Consider the following 18,084-nt stretch of genomic DNA (forward strand, 5'->3'; position numbering starts at 1 on the left):
GTTCTGGCTGCTGGTATTCAGAATATTTTTTTCCTTGTTTTACTCCTCCCAAAACTAGGTGCGTCTTGTGGTCTGGTGCATTTTATAGAGCGAAAAATACAGTATGTTTCTACCCCATTCACAGTCCATGCACTCAAAAATTTGATAAACGCTTGCAAACAAGGTAGTGGATTTGGGAGGGGTGCATTTTGGTGCAGTTCTAGAGACAAACCCGACGGATGAACATTTTGGTTTTCTAAGCACACCTATCTGCAATGCCGGAATCTTATTTTCTTGCTTTAAGTAGCGAGTCATGCCAGGAACAGAACTGGAATGGTGACGGCGGGGGGCGGGGGTGGAATATGACATTTGTGAAGTCTGGATTATCAAATTTCTACCTTGCAAAATGAAATGTCTTTTGGGGTGGATGTGATTGCATTAGGAATTAAAACCACAATTGGAGCAGGGGAATTGGGGGGGGGGCATAGGAATTAAGTGAAAGCAATAAAAAAAAAATGCAAGAACTGGCACAGAGTCGGACAGCCTATTGGGCTAAATTGCAAGGTATTAGCAGATGCAAACTAGTGTTTTCATCCGGAACACAATCTTTCCCCAACCTCAGCTGAACCTGCAAAGGCTGTTTCCTAAAGACTCAATTTAATGATCCACCACAGGAGTAAATGAGATCCTGTCTGTTTTGCTATTAGTAGAGTTTCACTGATTTGCACCCGCAGAGGATCTGGCCCCTGTGTGCATCCTTTCTGCTACAGAACTTTGATGTTTCAATGCTGCCATCAAGGAAAGCAACCTTCTTCTTCTTCTTTTTCTTAATCCAAAAGCATTAGATAGTCTCTTGCCTTCACTCTTTGATTCTCTTCCCTTCTGGAGACCACTGGCACCTGAGGCTCTGGGCTCAGGTTTCCCCAACCCACAAGAAACTAATTGGTTTCTTGAAAAGTTGGCTGCTGCTTCCATTGAAGTAATTGTACTTAAGAGTTTGGATGGAATGCCTTCTCTAGCAGCCAGCCAAACTTCTGTTGTTGCCTATATCTTAATTGCTCCTTCCACATGTTAAAGGCCAAGTCAGAATGATTGGGAGGGCATAGTCCATTGCATGAACCCCTGTCTGCAGTCTGAAGTACAGGCGGCAACATTTTTGCTCGCGTCCAATTGACATGCGACCGCCTACGCGTGGGCCCTTTTGGACCTGGAACAGGGCAGAACAGGGTGGTGGTGGGGTGGAATGGGGCATAACGGGGGGCCAGGAACAGAACCCCCATGCAAAATGGTTGTCACCTGTAGTGCAACCCAGACCCAGATTGACCATCTTATTGAAAAAGTAAAAGGGGCAACCAAAATGATGAAGCAGATGGAGCAACTCTCGTATGAGAAAAGATTGCTGTTTTGGGGACAGATTTTAGTTTAGAGAAAAGACAAGGAAGAGGTAATGTGATAGGTGATGTTTTTCTCCCTCTCTTATAATGTTCATGGACCTCCAATGAAGCTGAATGTTGGAAGATTCAGGAAAGATGAAAGAAAATGTTTCTTCAAAGCAGTGCCTAGTTAAACTATGGAACTTGCTCCCATAGAGGCTGTGATGGCCACCAATTTGGGTGGCTTTAAAAGAGGACTGGATAAATTCACGGATGATACTGCTATTGATGGCTACTAGTCATGGTGGCTCCAGTAAAGCTTCTGAACGGCAATTCCTGGAAACCATGAAGGTGGGCTGGGGAGAGTTCTAATGTGCTTGGGGTTTGCTTGCAGGTTTCCCATAGGCATCTTGTTGACCACTGTGAGAACAGGGTGCTGGACTAGATGGGCCATTGGCTTAATCTTGGAGACTGAAATCAAGAATTTTCAGAGCAATCCAATCACCCCTCCCCGGGGGGCAGGGCAGCCACAGACACATCCTGAGCCCCTCTTTCAGTTGAGCTGGGATGAGAAAGAATTACTTTTTTTGCATTTAATGAGAAACTACCTAGTTTGCATTTTTCAGACTAACACACAAACCAAAACAGATATCCTTTGAAATTTGCACTTCTCTGAAATTTGTGGTGCAGTTCTTCCACCGCCTAGCAGAGGGATGCCTCTGTCCAGTTCAGACCCCCCTCCAGCATGGCAAATCAGGGTTTGGGGTAGTTCTGCCCTGTGCTTTGGGTGGCTCGGGATGTAGCTAATTTCATGCCACAGCTATTGCTGGGCCCCAGTACGCCACGTGGTACAAAATGCAGAGCAGGTGCTTCAGGGAGTGTTTATTTCTGATCAAGTGCTGGCAAAATGATTGGCATTGCTATGTCCGGTCTGTTGCCTTCAGACCTAACACTGACACTAGATCATTTTCTCCAGAATATCAATCACGATCCTTATTCTTTTCGCTTTTAAGGTGCCCACAGTTCACACAGCCCCCCGACTGTGGCATAAATGTATGATAGTCTCAGACCATCCCAGTAGGAAACTCATATAATACAAAAGAATTATCCATCATATCAGCTGCAGGATATAGATAAAAGAAGAGCACTCTGCTGCATAGACGACCTCTTAAAAGGAGCTGTCGTTTTTCTACTTCAGAGAACACCCTTTCAAAATGTGGTCTTGGCTCCTCTTTCATCTCTTTCCCAGGCTGTTGCGGACTCCGCTGATGCCTAAATCCTCCCCCTTCCTTCCTACTCTCCTGACATCCTAATAGCAGATCATTCTTTTGCACTCTGGCTTTCATGAGAGTTTGTTGTCTCTTTCTTTATACAGCAACGTTCCTTTCCATTTTGAAATTTGCTTTTGGACAACGAAGGTATGCTGTGAAATCTTAGCCCATCTTCCCCAGTGGACCTGAATTGTCCCAGCTGGATTCAATAGCGCTTACTTCCAAGCAAGTGAGCGTAGGATTGCAGCTACTGCAGGGCGAAAAATACCACCCCATTTCACAGAGGCTTTTGTGGCCCTGTTCGCAGGCACCAAAGGGGGAAGAGATCAATAGCCTACCATTGCTTAGAAAAGTTATTGTTATTACAGTATTATTAATTGTTAAATTTGTATACTGCCATGTACCTGCAGATCTCAGGGCCGTTCACAACATAAAATCACAATATATTAAAAAACCCCCACAAAGTACATAATAAAAACAATAAGAAATACAAGTTAATTACCTCCGCCTTCCACAACACATTTTCAAAGGGCTTTGGATGTCAATCAGCCAAAGGCCTGGTTGAAGTGGCATGTGTGGTTCTTTTCCTTATGCCCATCTTGTCTTAACAATCCTGTGTGGTAAGAGATAACCATATTCAGTTATGTATGCAGATAAAGAGCTGTCAGGTTACCATTGCAAGCCCTACATAAGAGATCTCAGTACAGGAAGAGCTGAAGAGGGTTAATTTATTTGGATGACATTTTTAAAAATTATGTGTTTATTGTAAAATTACATATTAATGGACAAAGCAATTAATATATTCTTCATCTTTGAAAGGGCAATTAATATCATCTTCATCTTTGAAAGGGATGCGGGTGGCACTGTGGTCTAAACCACTTAGCGTAGGGCTTGCCGATCGGAAGGTTGGCGGTTCGAATCCCTGCGATGGGGTGAGCTCCCGTTGCTCGGTCCCTGCTCCTGCCAACCTAGCACATGAAAGTGCAAGTAGATAAATAGGTACCGCTCTGGCGGGAAGGTAAACGGTGTTTCCATGTGCTGCTCTGGTTCACCAGAAGTGGCTTAGTCATGCTGGCCACATGACCCGGAACCTGTACGCCAGTTCCCTCGGACAATAGAGCAAGATTAGTGCCGCAACCCCAGAGTCAGTCACGACTGGACCTAATGGTCAGGGGTCCCTTTCCCTTTCCCTTTCCCTTTACATGTATTTGAGGTTGTTTATCTCAAATACATGAGATAAACGCAGGTGGCGCTGTGGGTTAAAGCCTCAGCGCCTAGGACTTGCTGATCGAAAGGTCGGTGGTTTGAATCCCTGCGGCGGGGTGCGCTCCCGCTGCTCGGTCCCAGCGCCTGCCAACCTAGCAGTTCGAAAGCACCTCCGGGTGCAAGTAGATAAATAGGGACCGCTTACCAGCGGGAAGGTAAACGGCGTTTCCGTGTGCGGCTCTGGCTCGCCAGAGCAGCGATGTCACGCTGGCCACGTGACCCGGAAGAGTCTGCGGACAGCGCTGGCCCCTGGCCTCTAGAGTGAGATGGGCGCACAACCCCAGAGTCTGTCAAGACTGGCCCGTACGGGCAGGGGTGCCTTTACCTTTTACCTATCTCATGTTTAATGTTCGTATTGGTGAGAGATTCAAGTGTTCTTGACACTACAGCTCCTGTCACACCTCATTACAGCATGTGGAGGGTGAGCAACATGGGGGACACTGTGGTCTAAACCACTGAGCCTCTTGGGCTTGCTGATCAAAAGGTTAGCAGTTTGAATCCCCGCGATGGGGTGAGCTCCCGTTGCTCGGTCCCAGCCCTCCAACCTAGCAGTTCGAAAGCATGCCGGTGCGAGTGGATAAATAGGTATTGCTGCGGCGGGAAGGTAAATAGCATTTCTGTGTGCTCTGGTTTCCATCAAAGTGTTCCGTTGCACCAGAAGCATTTAGTCATGCTGGCCACATGACCCAGAAAGCTGTCTGTGAACAAATGCCAGCTCCCTTGGCCTGAAAGTGAGATGAGTGCCATAACCCCATAGTCGACTTTGACTGGACCTAACCGTCCAGGGTCCTTTACCTTACCTTATGTGGAGGATGCTACATTGCCTAGTCACTGACAATAAGGAACTACATGGACCAGTGGTCTGATTCAGTATCAGTCACCTTGCTGTGTTCCAGAGCAAATGCTCATTTAGATGAGGATCCTGTTTCCCTCAGCAGCCAGCCATGGGGCCTGCAAGCAGCACAATAGGGTCATAACCCACACCCCATGTTTTTAGTGAATAGTGTTCCTCAGTGAAGTGTTTCTCAGAGACACAGTGTTGTATTTTCATCACAGTAAACCCACTGAAATGAACAACAACAAGAAAAAATAGCAGGTCTGCTCTGAGAAGGCCTAGCATGGGTTGTCTGTGACCCTGGAACTAATATATAGCTCATCACTGATCCTGACCTGGCGCCAGTCACCATCTCTTGGCCTAACTTCTCTCACTGGGTTGTTGGGGGTGCATAAAATGAGGAGAAGCAGAAATATATACACCATTGATCTCCTTGGAGGAAAGGTGAGATACCAATATAAAAATAAATAAAGTGATACAGAATTAAATTAAATTGTAGTGAATTTCTCCAGCAAAGAGGTGTTTTCAGGGCCAGATTTAGGTCTGATGAGGCCCTAAGCTACTGAAGGTAATGGGGCCCTTTATATGTCCAGCTGTCCTTTGTCAACAACAAATTGTCACTGTTTTTTGTATTGAATATATGCTATATGGTAATTTATGTACCTAATAGGTATCTAAAGCCATTTGCACATAACAAAATATGTACATCATAGGAGCCTACACAACACGAATACTGTTGCTGTATGTAGATTTTATTTATTTTTTATCTTGTATTTTGGAAATGTACATCTAGTTTTATTTCCTTTAATTTTTGGGGGGGGGCAAGAGTGTGGGGCCTTAAGCTATAGCTTGTTTAGCTTATATGTAAATCCTGCACTGGGTGTTTACCAGCATTTTTCGCAAGGCTGGGCCAGAGAAAGAGGAGAAATTTGCTTGGTATGCTTTTTGCAGTGGACTGAGCTGATCTGACACTCCTGAAATTGCCTTCACTCCCAGTCAAGTTGTGCACTTTTATGATGCTGTTTTGGTGAACAAAATGTGCCCATAAGAACGTGTACCTTATGTACCAAATGCTTATTTTATGGGGAAACGCATTGGTGAATGTGCACTTTGCCCGTTCTTAACAATCCTTCTTTTCTCCTCCCCCTCCCCCTTAAAGGAACAGTACCATTTCTGCTATGACATAGCCCTGGAATACCTGGAGTCACTGGAGACCAGATAGCACCTTGCCAGAAGTGCGCAGGCAAGTGTTTGTTTTGGGTTTGTGCCAAACATGCATTTTGCATCCAGACTTTTGAGTAAGAGCAAGGAGGAGGAGGAGAGAAGAGAATACAAGGAAAAGAATGAAAACTAAAAAGGCAAGATACGGGGCCATGTTGTCCATCCCCTACCTTCATCTTTCCTCCTAAGCTTCTGCTCCCACTTCTCCAGCTGCTGGCAGAGCAGAGCCTACACAAACTCATCCCATCTACAAAACGATTGTGTATGTGCCAGCCTGGAGTTTGGCACCTGTGTGTTGTTTGTGCATGTATGGACACCGGTGTGCTGGAAGAGCATCAGGCTTAATCTCCTTGTGACTGCACCAATCACAGCCTAGAAAGGGATCCATGCCACCGAGACTGGGAGGAGAGCTGAAGTCCAGCATCTTTCACAACGACCACAGGAGATTTGAAGAAACAGTGGTGTTCTGAAAGCTTATAAGAAGCTCTTTGAAGGCGACCATGCAAAATCTTGGCAACCACCCTTCTGTGGGAAGTGTGCGCCATCTTGGACTGACAGTGGAAATTGGGACGTGTACAGTTTTTCGCTCTTTGTTTATAACCCTACGTTTATTGTTTCCAGACTAATGCCTGCCTCCAAAGAGTGTTTCTGAATTTATCCCCGGTCTAACCTTACCTGTAGGAAAACACAGTGAATGAATTCTGGGGATTATCTAAGAGAAAGAAAGCACACAGGCTACTTGCTCCAAGACTAAGGTAGCCAGATCAGATTTTGTAACAACCACCATGTCTTTGTGCCTGGATACTCCACTCCAAACAGCAGAAGCTTTAGAAGGGGCTTCCCTTTTAGAGCGTCAATCCTCCAGCCCTTTCAAGGCATTTTCAAGAGGGCTACCCCAACACTGAATCACCCCAGATATCACACCATTCTTCAGAATGTCAGCCACTAGAACTAACTCTGCCTCTATCTCAGACACATACATACAGTGGTTTCGGACACCGCCAGCAAGTGATTCAGCAGAAAAGTCTATCCTCCAAAGGGGTTTGACCATATTTCTGAGGACTGGCCGACAAATGGGGATGAGACAGATGCCAATGGCAATGCAGAGCCATTCTTTCTTTAAGAGTCAGGCCTGAGCTTCAGGTTGTGGGCTGGCTGTGGCTTTGAGATGGAAGGAGGTCACTTGTAAATTATTTCAGCACATAGGACTAATGTGGTTCAAATTCATTTTACCTGGAAAGGTAAGCCTGCTCTCCCGGCACACAGGGACAGACACTTCCACATTTATTTTCTGTAGCTTGGTTCAGTGAATCAGAACTTTAAAAGCATAAGTTGTGGTGGTTACCAGCAGAAGAATAAGAGAGTTGGGTGGGTAGCATTTCTTCATTCTGTGCCCTTCGCTGTGAAGTTGGGCCTGCAGCTGGAGTGTGTGTGTGTCAGAATCTGTGGGGCCACTTTCCTTCCCTTTCCTCCATCAGCCACCTCCCACTCTGGGTAACAGACTTTTCACAGATAATTAACAGAGGAGTGTCTTCCTGCAAAGACGCTCTTCATCTTACCACTGAAGGACCCTAGTTGCAGTTTCAGTTGCTCCCCTAAAATGCTGATTGGCCAAGACACTGGCTGAACTAGCAAAGAAAGGAGAGAAGTCTTGGTGGCTAGAGGTATGCAAAGGGGAACAGATGGGAGACCTATCCAGAACCCCCTTTTGTGCACATTTAGGAAGGTTACCTTATTTGGCAGCCATTCCTGGCAGTCCCCATTCATTCCCCAAATATCTGCATCATTCCAGAGTGGTGATGTCAGCCAAATTGGGAACCACCAGATTACGTGGGGATCACTATTTGTTCCACAATGCCCTGAAATGGCACAATGTTCAGGGCAATCTTGGGGGGGGGGGAATAGCCTGGTTGCTGCCAGGAGGAATGAATCCTTGCACAGCTGCAGCAGCACCAAAGCTGGGGGCACAAAGTAGTGATTTTTTAAACTGGGGGGGGGGGAGCCCAACATCAACAAATGGGAATACCAAGATGGATGAAATGCTAAGAAATGTGAAGCAAAGAGTAGCAAAGGCAAAAGGTATTCTGAAATTGGGGTGGGGACAAGCCTCGCAGACCCCTAATGAGTACAGATTTCTAGTCATGTGATAGAAACCAGCCCTCTTTTGTATTCAGCCACTGGCTTTTAAATCCAGATGACCAATGGTGCCTCCAAGAAGATTTAGGACACCACTTTCCTGCAGGGGTTAAAGACAGTTCAATAGGTCACTGTGCAAAAATGAAAACCAAAATTGTTCCTCCTAGCTAAGAGGAAGCCAAACAAGGCCTAGGGTACATTATGGCACTTATGCTGGATATTAATGCCAGAGTAGTGGGGGGAATTATTTGAGGGTGAAACTGATGGAAACCATAAGCTGAAATTAAAGGGCTCCTCTACACCTTTCTGAACATAGAGATTCATACTGAGAAATGCTACTTTTGTGAATAGCAACATGTGGCTTCCTGTGTTCAAAGCAAAGGCAACCACCATTCATTTTTCTACAAACTTTTTACAAGAGTAATTAAAAGGCTGTGCCAATGGCACTATTTCACAAGGGTGTAGAATGTGGCACTGAATTCAGCTTGCTGAGACCTTTCATCTTAGTGTGTGTGTTTTTTTAAAAAAAGAACACCACATGACTGAGTTCCAGTCTTCAAGATCACAGATTCATTCTTGAAATGCTTGGTGAACTCTCTGAAGACAGAGGTTTTGCTGAGTTGGATTTTCAGAGGCTGGCAATGGCGTTTCAGTGCTCTGCACAGCTCCCGGCCACCTCCTATGACTACAAAAATCGGAACAGATTATACAAAATGGTAAAGATTTTGGAATCCTGCAAAATTAAGAGGCATTGTGCCGATTGGGTTTATTTGCATTCTTTATATTGGTTGCCAAATCCAGCCATTCTTAGTGCAGGATTCTATTTCAGAGTACACATAGTGTCATACGGTAAGTCTCCTTGATAAAAAGTAACACGGGATGTGTCCCAAATACCAGAAAGGTGTCCTTCCTTGGGGAAAAAAGTTTTATGGAAGTAGTGCTCAGAAACCTTCACCTTATACATCTAGCAAGCAAGATATAAGTCAAGCAATTATTTTGAGGATGCTTGCTAATATCCATTGTTTTCGTTACCGAGCAGTGCGGCCCTATTTATGGGGAAATAAACAGCTACTGCCATGTGCATCTCCTCTGGATCAGACACCCCAACAGTTAATGCCCATCCAAATGGAAAAGTCTGTTTACATGGCAGATAAATAAATAAAAAGCAAATAAGCATATTTTGTTTATCAAGATGTGTACACATATTGCAGCAAGCATCGTCATAGAAGCATAATTCCCCTCTCTCACACACACAGTGGGGATGCCAATTTTGATACATAACTGTTATTTTTTTTATTAAAAAAACAATTTTGCAAAAAGTTTAAATCTGCCTGAATAATGGGGCAACATTTTTTGAGGCTACCAGAATGGTTTGAATCTATTAATGGCAAAGCATTGCAGCCCTGATGGCTATGCATGTCTAAAGCTGAACTGGGGCATCCATCTCTCAGATATTTTGGATCAAGGAGACTGTGCCAATGCAATCCTATGCACATTTACTCCCACTGCATTCAAGCTCTGGTGTCATGCAAACGTGCATCGGATTGCAATTCATTTTTTTTTTTTAAATATTTTAAAGGGATGCTAGATGTTCAGGTCTGGATGGGAGGAACATTTTCCCAACCTGCATGATGAAAAAAGCAGCAGTGGTTAATAAATGAACCATCCAAATCTCTCTGCTCTGAAGTTGCAATGACACGACGGGACTTTGGGGGCTCTTTTGATATTCTCGTTCCTTACTTTCCACCGTATGTTTGTTTGATACTTGTGGGACATGACATTCTGCAGTCCCACCCACTCTGTCCATCGACACCTGGCTGTTTTGCTGATGCTCAGAAGCTTTAACTCTGTGTGTGGACTCCTGGTCGCCCGAGTAGACGTAACGGGCTGCTTCATTCATCCCATTGGAGAAACACAAATTTGTATGAAAAATGCTAATGCCTTCAATAAAGACAAGACAGTTCGTACAAAAGCTATCCTTCCAAGGAATTTATATATATATAAAAATAACCTCGGTAGTGGCAGATTGTGTAATAAACTGACGTGTCATGTGGCATCCACACATCTGTAAAAGAGAGACGCTAAACAAAAGTTGGGGTTTTGAATGGCAACAAATGTATTGAATTATTTTAACTGGATCTTCAAATGGGTAAGACTGCTATGCGAAACAGTTAGGCTATCAGAATGGTCTGAATTTATTAATCTCTAGAAATCTGAGTGATAGAAACATGATCCCTCAGACTCAGATTTGTTGGATGAGCTACCATGGCTCAAGGCCTTGGAGCAGTTAATTCCCCACTCCTTGCTAGCACATTGAGGGAATTCTGAACTCTTCCCACACCCCTCTAGCCATAAGGCTTTGAGTGGTTGAGCAGGGTTCCTGTCCCTACCCTCCAGCCATGAAGCATTGATGGACAGGTCTGATGAAGCAGCCCTTCATCTCCTAGAACTTGCTTCAAGGTGCTCACCAATTATTTCTCCTTGTGTCCCAGTTTACCGAACCTGACACTGTAACTTCCCCCTGCAATGGAGAACCACCTGATGACCAAGGCCAGTACGGGCAAACGATCCCCACAAGAAATTCAAAGCCAAGTGGGACTTCTTGCACGGGGGACTCTATATATGTCTCCAAGTAAACGGCAAACAGAACGAGTCCTATACTAACCAAGGTTGGGTAGGAGAGTGCATGCCAAGTCGCAACTCAGCACAGGGAGGGCTTGTGTCAGATAAAACAAGCTCGAGATGGCCTCTCCTCAGCTAATTCCAGCTGCTGCCAAAGGTCATCCCCAAAGGATTTAGTGGGCTGGGTATAAAAGTTGATCCACCCAGCTGTGCCAGGAAACCCTCCTGCCCTAAAGAACGGTAAATGGGACCTGTACTGGAGTGGAGTCTTGTTTTGGTAGTGGAAATAGAAAAGAGCAGATGTTGAGAGGCGATAAAACATTCTAGATTTCCACAGTGGGGTAGGGGTGGAGAGAATCATGCCATTCAAGTGCATTTCTCAGGTCAGTGTTCCAGAAAACATGCAGCACCAACAGAAAAGTAATACAATCCTAGTAATGCTGCTTCAACAGAGGTATAGTGTCCAGAGAGGAAGTGACTGTACCACTCTATTCCACCTTAGTCAGACCCCACCTGGAATACTGTGTCTACTGTGTCACAGTTCAAGTAGGATATTGACAAGCTGCAGCAGAAGGGTGACTAAGATGATAAAGGATCTGGAAATCAGGCCTTATGAGGAATGGTTGAAGGAGTTGGATATGTTTAGCCTAGACTGAGAGTAGACTGAGTAGACTGATACACATTTATTTATTGAAAGGACTTACAGGGCACACTGAAAAATGCAGAAAAACACAGGATTTTTTTTTTTAAAAAAATGTATTTTGATATTTAGGTTTTCGCAGCATTTTCACTTTTCGATGCCATAACAAACTATATATTAAAAAGTGAATACCCAAAACATGGGAATTAAACCATTCATTAAAGCCATCCACATGTGCAGCCATTTCCCCAAATGTTACCCCAAAGCAGGCTGAAAGAAATATATTTTCAGAGTTCTCTTAAAACCCAGCGGTGACATTAGAGAGAAATTTGAGTCAGTTTGCATTTAAAGGCAAATCAATGAGACTTGCATTTTCCAAAACAATGTGCAAACCAAAACAGAGCCCTCCTTCAAATTCATGCGTAACTGAATTTTGTGATGTTGTACTTCAACCAGACAATATTTACCAAAAATGCCAATAAAAAGCAATACATTAGAGAAAAATAACATACAAAAATGTCTACATTAGTCAAAACTGTACACATACAAAAATGTACTTATTAGGAAAAATTAGCACTAAATTGTTGATTTTTTTTATGTGGTTTTATTTTCAAAATTGCAAAATATGGAGAACTGAATTTAAGATTGGAAAAAAATCTTTCCAACCCTATATTGTCACGTATCTCCCCCCACTCGAGGAAGTGCCAAATCATCATCTTCATCCCCATCCAGCTTCATTATTGTTCCACTTTAAGATATGTTTAAAATGCTCCATTCTCTTGCAGCTTAGGAATTCGTCCTTTCTGAATTTCTACACTGAATGCCTTGATCTGCGCCTTTCAGACTTATATGTGCATGAGAATTTAGCTGTTCGCTGGCTTTAGCACTCCTCCAATTGTTGCGGCTGTCAGCAGTTTATATTATCAAAATATGCAATTAAATATCTAAAAAATATTTTGGAGAGAAATTATGTATTTAAAAACAAGTTTGGAATGATTTTTTAATTTTTTTTACTGTAGAAAAAATATTATTCATTTCATTTCTATACAGCTTTACAATTTTAGGAAAAATTCTCAGAGCAGTTTACAACACATTAAAAGACCAAACAATCCAGAATGAAACATTACCGAAGAAAATAGAAGGGGATTGTGGATTTTACAAACCACAAAGTGAGAAAGAAGAGAAAGAGATACATTCATCCATTCCAGTCTTGTCGATAGCTTTTGCTGCAAAAATAGCAGGCTGGAGGAGGAGTAATTCTACAGTCTTACTCCTCTGTTTGTTTCCTGTAAGGCAGCAATCAAATAAAATGGATGTATGTAGTATGGATCTGCTGATAGGTGGGAGATTGGGTGGTTAATTGATTCCGATAGGCTGGTGTGACCTAACAGAATAGATACTAAGGATTTGCAGGGGATGCTGAGGTTAATGAAATGTAGACCTGGTTTCATTTGTGGAAATTAACATCAAATGTCTGCATTCTCAATGAGCCCAATGTCACATCTCATTTCTGAGATGAGCTGCATTTGCTAAAGGGTAGCACTTGGTCCTTGTGCTATGTCTTGTTCGTGTATCAGCCAGCTGCCAAATGATTCTGACCAGAGCATAGGTGAACCAGAGACCTACAGACTTATTTTCTACAGATCCATGCGGGAGCTCAGAGCTAATTCCCCACCCAAATGATGTGCGGAGGGAAGGAAAGGGGAAAAGGCAACTCACACAATGATTCTCTCAGTCTCTAGGGAAAATTCAGAGTTTGAGAAGAACCTCATATGGCCAGATGTTTAATATTTTCACTCTTATCTCTCGACAAGGGCAAGCATTTAAAAAAATAAATAAATCCAAGTGCTATAAAGGGTAACAACTTTCCAACTCTCTTTGAGATTTTCATCCAAGGTAACACAAAAATCTTGTTGATGGGCATTTGTACATAGAGACCTATGTATATAGAGGCATATGTGTAAATATATATAGACACTGTTGTTCATATGGATAATGTTTATCGGTATTACAAAATCAGTGGTGCTCTTTCTCCCTTCCTTTTTAATAAAATTCAAAACAAAAAAACGAAGCCAATGAAATAAAACATTTTCAAATGGCAAAAAGGAAGTTCTAAAATTTTATTCATGTGCTCGGGGGAGGGGGGGATGGTTCTTGGCATAATAATAATAATAATAATAATAATAATAATAATAATAATAGAAACTTGCACTGATTCCCTTGTAACTCTGTTACGGGAATCATGCCGACTGATATTTTCAATCTCTGTGGAAGGCAACATCATCACAAATCTCCCCCCTCCATCCAGTTAAGCCAGATGAATTCTGAGAGTTCAATGGGACATTTCAGCCAGGCTGTAACATTCAGGGATGGTAGGAAGAAGAACCAGTGAGGGGTGTGGCTTGAGGAGAGGCAGGGTGTGACTTTGAGAGGGCTAGATAAGCTGAGGGGCCACATTTGACCCATAGGCTGGAGATTCCCCTCTCCTGATTTACATAACCCAGTCAGTGAAACTTCTGTTCTAGGGATAGAAAGATGTTGGCCATTAAACAGCGCACCTATTCAGGTATGGCTAGACCATGGGTCAGCAAACTAAGGTCCATGGCCCAGATCAGGCCCAATTGCCTTCTGGATCCGGCCCGTGGATGGTCTGGGAATCGCCGCGTGGATTGCCATTACGCACGCTCTTTCCCTCCCCCTCCCTCACATGGCACCACCTCCTCCTCCCTCCCTCCCTCCTCCTGGCTTCTCCCTGCCCTGCCTAGAGGAGGAAGAGGGCTGGGCTTTGTTGGTGCCAGTAGCAGCAGCTCTTGAGCAGCCACCATTTTAAGCAGCCCCTCTCCAGAGCCCTTTCACATGCCGCTCACTGTCCCTCTGCCTCTGCTGCCACCGCCAGCCTCTGCCGCTCGCAAGACACAGGTAAGCAGCCACCGGGGCTCCTCCAGTGCTGTGGAGAAGGGAGGGGAGAGTCGTGGGGGAGGGATGGCTTATAGTCTGGCCCCCCACAAAGTCTGAGGGACAGTGGGCTGCCCCCCTGCTGAAAAAGTTTGCTGACCCCTGGGCTAGACCATTTTGCCTTTCTGTTTTCCATAGCATCTGCATGACAGACAGTAATTCAGCAGGTCTTGGAGTTTGCTCATATCATAATCAACACCACCTGTTTATTTGTATGCCACTTCTCCACAAAATAGCACCCAAAGTAACGAGCAATTTTTAAAAAATGGACGAAGAATAATTAATAGCAAGAAGTAAATACAAAACATTGAGCCATATGGCCTAATTAGGAGGGAGAAGAATGCTTTCACAAAAGTAAGATGGTAGGATACAAAACATCAGCATGTTTCAGATGATGCACCCGTATCCAATAGTCAAAACAAAAAAAATCCTTCCAGTAGCACCTTAAAGACCAACTAAGTTAGTTCTTGGTATGAGCTTTCGTGTGCATGCACACTTCTTCAGATACACAGCATTTCAGATACACAGTGTGTATCTGAAGAAGTGTGCATGCACACGGAAGCTCATACCAAGAACTAACTTATTTGGTCTTTAAGGTGCTACTGGAAGGATTTTTTTTGTTTTGACTATGGCAGACCAACACGGCTACCTATCTGTAACCGTATCCAATAGTTTGGACTGGTTACTCTGGCTTCAAATATTCAAGAAGCGAACCTGGAAGGGTGAGACTAACCTGTTAACAGGTTATAAAGCAATAAATCAGATGGCTGTCTCAGAACCCAAGTCCTAAGCATCCATTCACTACCCGCATAAACCAGAAGTCCTCAGGACCTGGGAGACTAGGGTTCAAATTTCCACTTGGCCATGAAACTTAGCTTGCACAAGTCACTGTCTCTCAGCCTAACCCAGAGTTGTTGTACGTGTTAAATGAGGAATGAAAAAGTATGCCACCCTGAGCTCCTTGGAGAAAAAGTTAGAATATAAATGCAAGAAAGAAAGAATGGTCCCTATTTCCCTCCAGACTTACAATTCTCAGGGTTTCCTTGATTGTTAAACCTGTTGGTGATATATATGAGAGAGAGAATTCCTGGATGCCAAGATCCAAGTTTGGGGCAAGTTCTCTTTGGTGAGAGAAACTCAGCAGAGATTTAAAGCACGAAACATGCAGCAAAGTAAAGCATGGAAATATAGGCTGTTAGACCTTTAAAATATGCCCCCTAAGTGAGTTCCAAAATGACCTCTTAACAAGTTTATTTCCAAGTTTCCTTCTTCCCCCAGCATAGGAAAAGACCACACGTTTAACATTAAAAAATGGTTTACTTACAAATCCTCTGAAGGTCAGATTCATGTGCTTCAGTAAAGTCACACAGGCAGTAAAATTCAGATTAGCTGTAAAATGGTGAAAGTTCCTAAGTTATTGGTATGGGAACTCAAGAGTGGCTTGTGAGAGTCATGGAGTTGAGCTGCAGCAACCAGTTCAACCTCCTTCACATACTGATCTTCTCAGGTGGACTGGGGAGGGAACAAAGACTTGATTACCCATTTCCTCCCAAGGTAAAGGTGTGTGACCTAGGCTAAGCCTGTCAGGGCATCTTTCTCTATGTTATTAACCCCTTCATGCATTCATTAGACTTAAGTACGTTGGTTATATGAGGCTGGTTATTCCCCAAAGCCACTCTGGGAATTGTGGTTGCTTAAAATGGAATAATGGTGCTTTAAATGCATGGTGTGAATGTAGCCTAAAGTTCCTTCATGATCCCTAAGGGACCATGTCAAAATGACTAAACTTTGCCGTTAAGAAACACCCCCAAATTCCCAAATGCTAGCAAGAAAAATATATCACGATATAGCAGACCCCTTAGGAATTAATGGGGGCTTGCTGGGTAAAATTAACCATTGTTGGCTTTACAGCAAAAAGGAAGAGGAAGGGACTCCTTTATGCCATGCCTGACTGCAAAATAAAATTGCATTGTGACCAGGGATTTCTGAGTAAGAGCTTGCCAGCTTTTGTCTGGGGTGATTTATACATAACAAAGCAAGCCGTCGGTTTAATGCGTTGCGATATTAAAGACTTCCAGTAAAAGTTGAACCTTAATTTAATGGAGGCGCACACCAAAATAAAACTTTTAAAAGACCCTAATTGAGTCGTCAAGCCTGTTTTGAATCTTTAATTACGGATGGTGAAGGATGTGGTAATTAAATGTTGCCAATAAATAATAAAAAGAGAATAATGTAAATTAAACTCGAGAGCTCTGTTTATAGTGGAATGTAATTACAGCGGTTGTCCTTTCTGCCTGTGAGTACTGGCAGAGAAGGGTGTTGCTGTTCTCCCACTCATTGAGAAGTCATGGGCCCACAAGTGTTGGTAACGACTGGGGGAGGGGGGAAAAGTCATTTCTGTTGGCTCATTTCTAGATCTGACAGACAATCAACACCTCTCCTACCCCGATTCACTTGTAGAAAGCTGCTGTGGTACTAAAAGACACAACTGGCCTTTATTCATATCTCTCATGTAAGAGTAATGTATGCAGTAATTTCACGTGAAGCTTTTGAGTGTGGCCTCAGTCTTCACTGACCTGTAAAATGGGCATATTAATACTGGGCTATCTCATAGCAGGGTGGGGAAACAGAGTCCCAGGGTCTGAATGCAGCCCTCACTATCAGGCCCTTTGGACTCTCCCCAGGCCATCTTGTCGCGCAGCGGTAAATTTATCATGCAGAGTCTTCTTCATAAACAGAATAAAACTTTTACTTGAGAAAATAAAGTTGTTCGTAAACAGCATAGTTAAAGAGCATACACAGAGTGCTCATAGCAGCTACCTGACTCTTCACAGAGGCACAGTCTTAGTTACTGGTTTACTGGAGTCCTGGAGCCACTCTGTCTGCAACAACACAACACTGGCTGAGACACACACACACACACACACACACACAGGCTGGCTACTTTTATAGGGAGAATGACTGCTCCCCACTTCAAATGGGGGGTGCACTTTTTGCGTGGTCACGCGCAGCCCCCTGACCCTACACGATCCCCAGCAATTCAGCCCAGTTTTGCCTCACCAAGGTGGATACCTGGATGCTCCCGCCTAACCTCAGACAGTTAACCAATCCCAGGTGGGGAGGTGTTGCCAGGGGAGTTGACCAGGTAGACATGATAGAGGGTGGAACTTACCTGGGAGTCCTCAGTCAGCTCCAGAGCTTCTCCCACCCTGCCCTCCCTCAGTTTATGCCTTTCTTATGCAGGTTAACCTCTTCTTTACAGGTATATGGGCGCTGCTACAGTCATTGATGGTTGTTGTTGAAGGACCTGGAAGGAATTTCCCTGCATTGGCAGGTTTGGCCTTCCCCGTGGCAAAACATCACGACTTTGGCAGTTTCAGGCCTTGGGCGAAATCCTTTAGTATATCTTCCATAAATGGGGGGGGGGCGTGAAATGGTGACCCACGCCCCCCCCCCCCGTGGCGGCGATCCCAGGGTCCCCATTAAAGGGGTTGTGTTGAGGGGAGTCACTGGCCATACGCCATTAGGTTGTCAGTGTGCTCCCCTGCATTGCGGCGAAATGGGGGGGGGGCTCTCTGCTTAAACATACATTTTCCAGAGCCAGCCCAATCCCCACACAGTTTGGATAGCCCTGATGTTCCCCAGATCCCCAGCCGGGGACTGGGAGGGATAAACGCCCAATGCCTAAGCCATCTGAAAGTTTAATAAAGTTGTGGCCAATTTTAATCCCATAACACATTGTCATGAGTCATTATTCCTCCCGGGGGTCGCGGGGTCTCTGCCTGG

At 44.1% G+C, this 18,084-nt stretch overlaps 1 protein-coding gene across 10 annotated transcripts in view; it reads left to right on the forward strand.

Annotated features, from left to right (window-relative positions):
- Positions 1-10,053, forward strand: part of PTPRU (protein tyrosine phosphatase receptor type U) — a 373,235-nt gene extending 363,182 nt beyond the window's left edge. For all 10 annotated transcript variants that reach the window (XM_081920500.1, XM_081920501.1, XM_081920496.1 and 7 more), the window contains one exon: positions 5,884-10,053. In XM_081920500.1, the coding sequence (XP_081776626.1) occupies positions 5,884-5,946 (63 nt within the window). In that variant the 3' untranslated portion in view covers positions 5,947-10,053. The remainder of the gene's footprint in view (positions 1-5,883) is intronic.
- Positions 10,054-18,084: the final 8,031 nt, after the last annotated feature.

The sequence above is a fragment of the Podarcis melisellensis genome (assembly GCF_964234715.1).
Source record: "Podarcis melisellensis genome assembly, chromosome: 8".
Taxonomy (NCBI): domain Eukaryota; kingdom Metazoa; phylum Chordata; class Lepidosauria; order Squamata; family Lacertidae; genus Podarcis; species Podarcis melisellensis.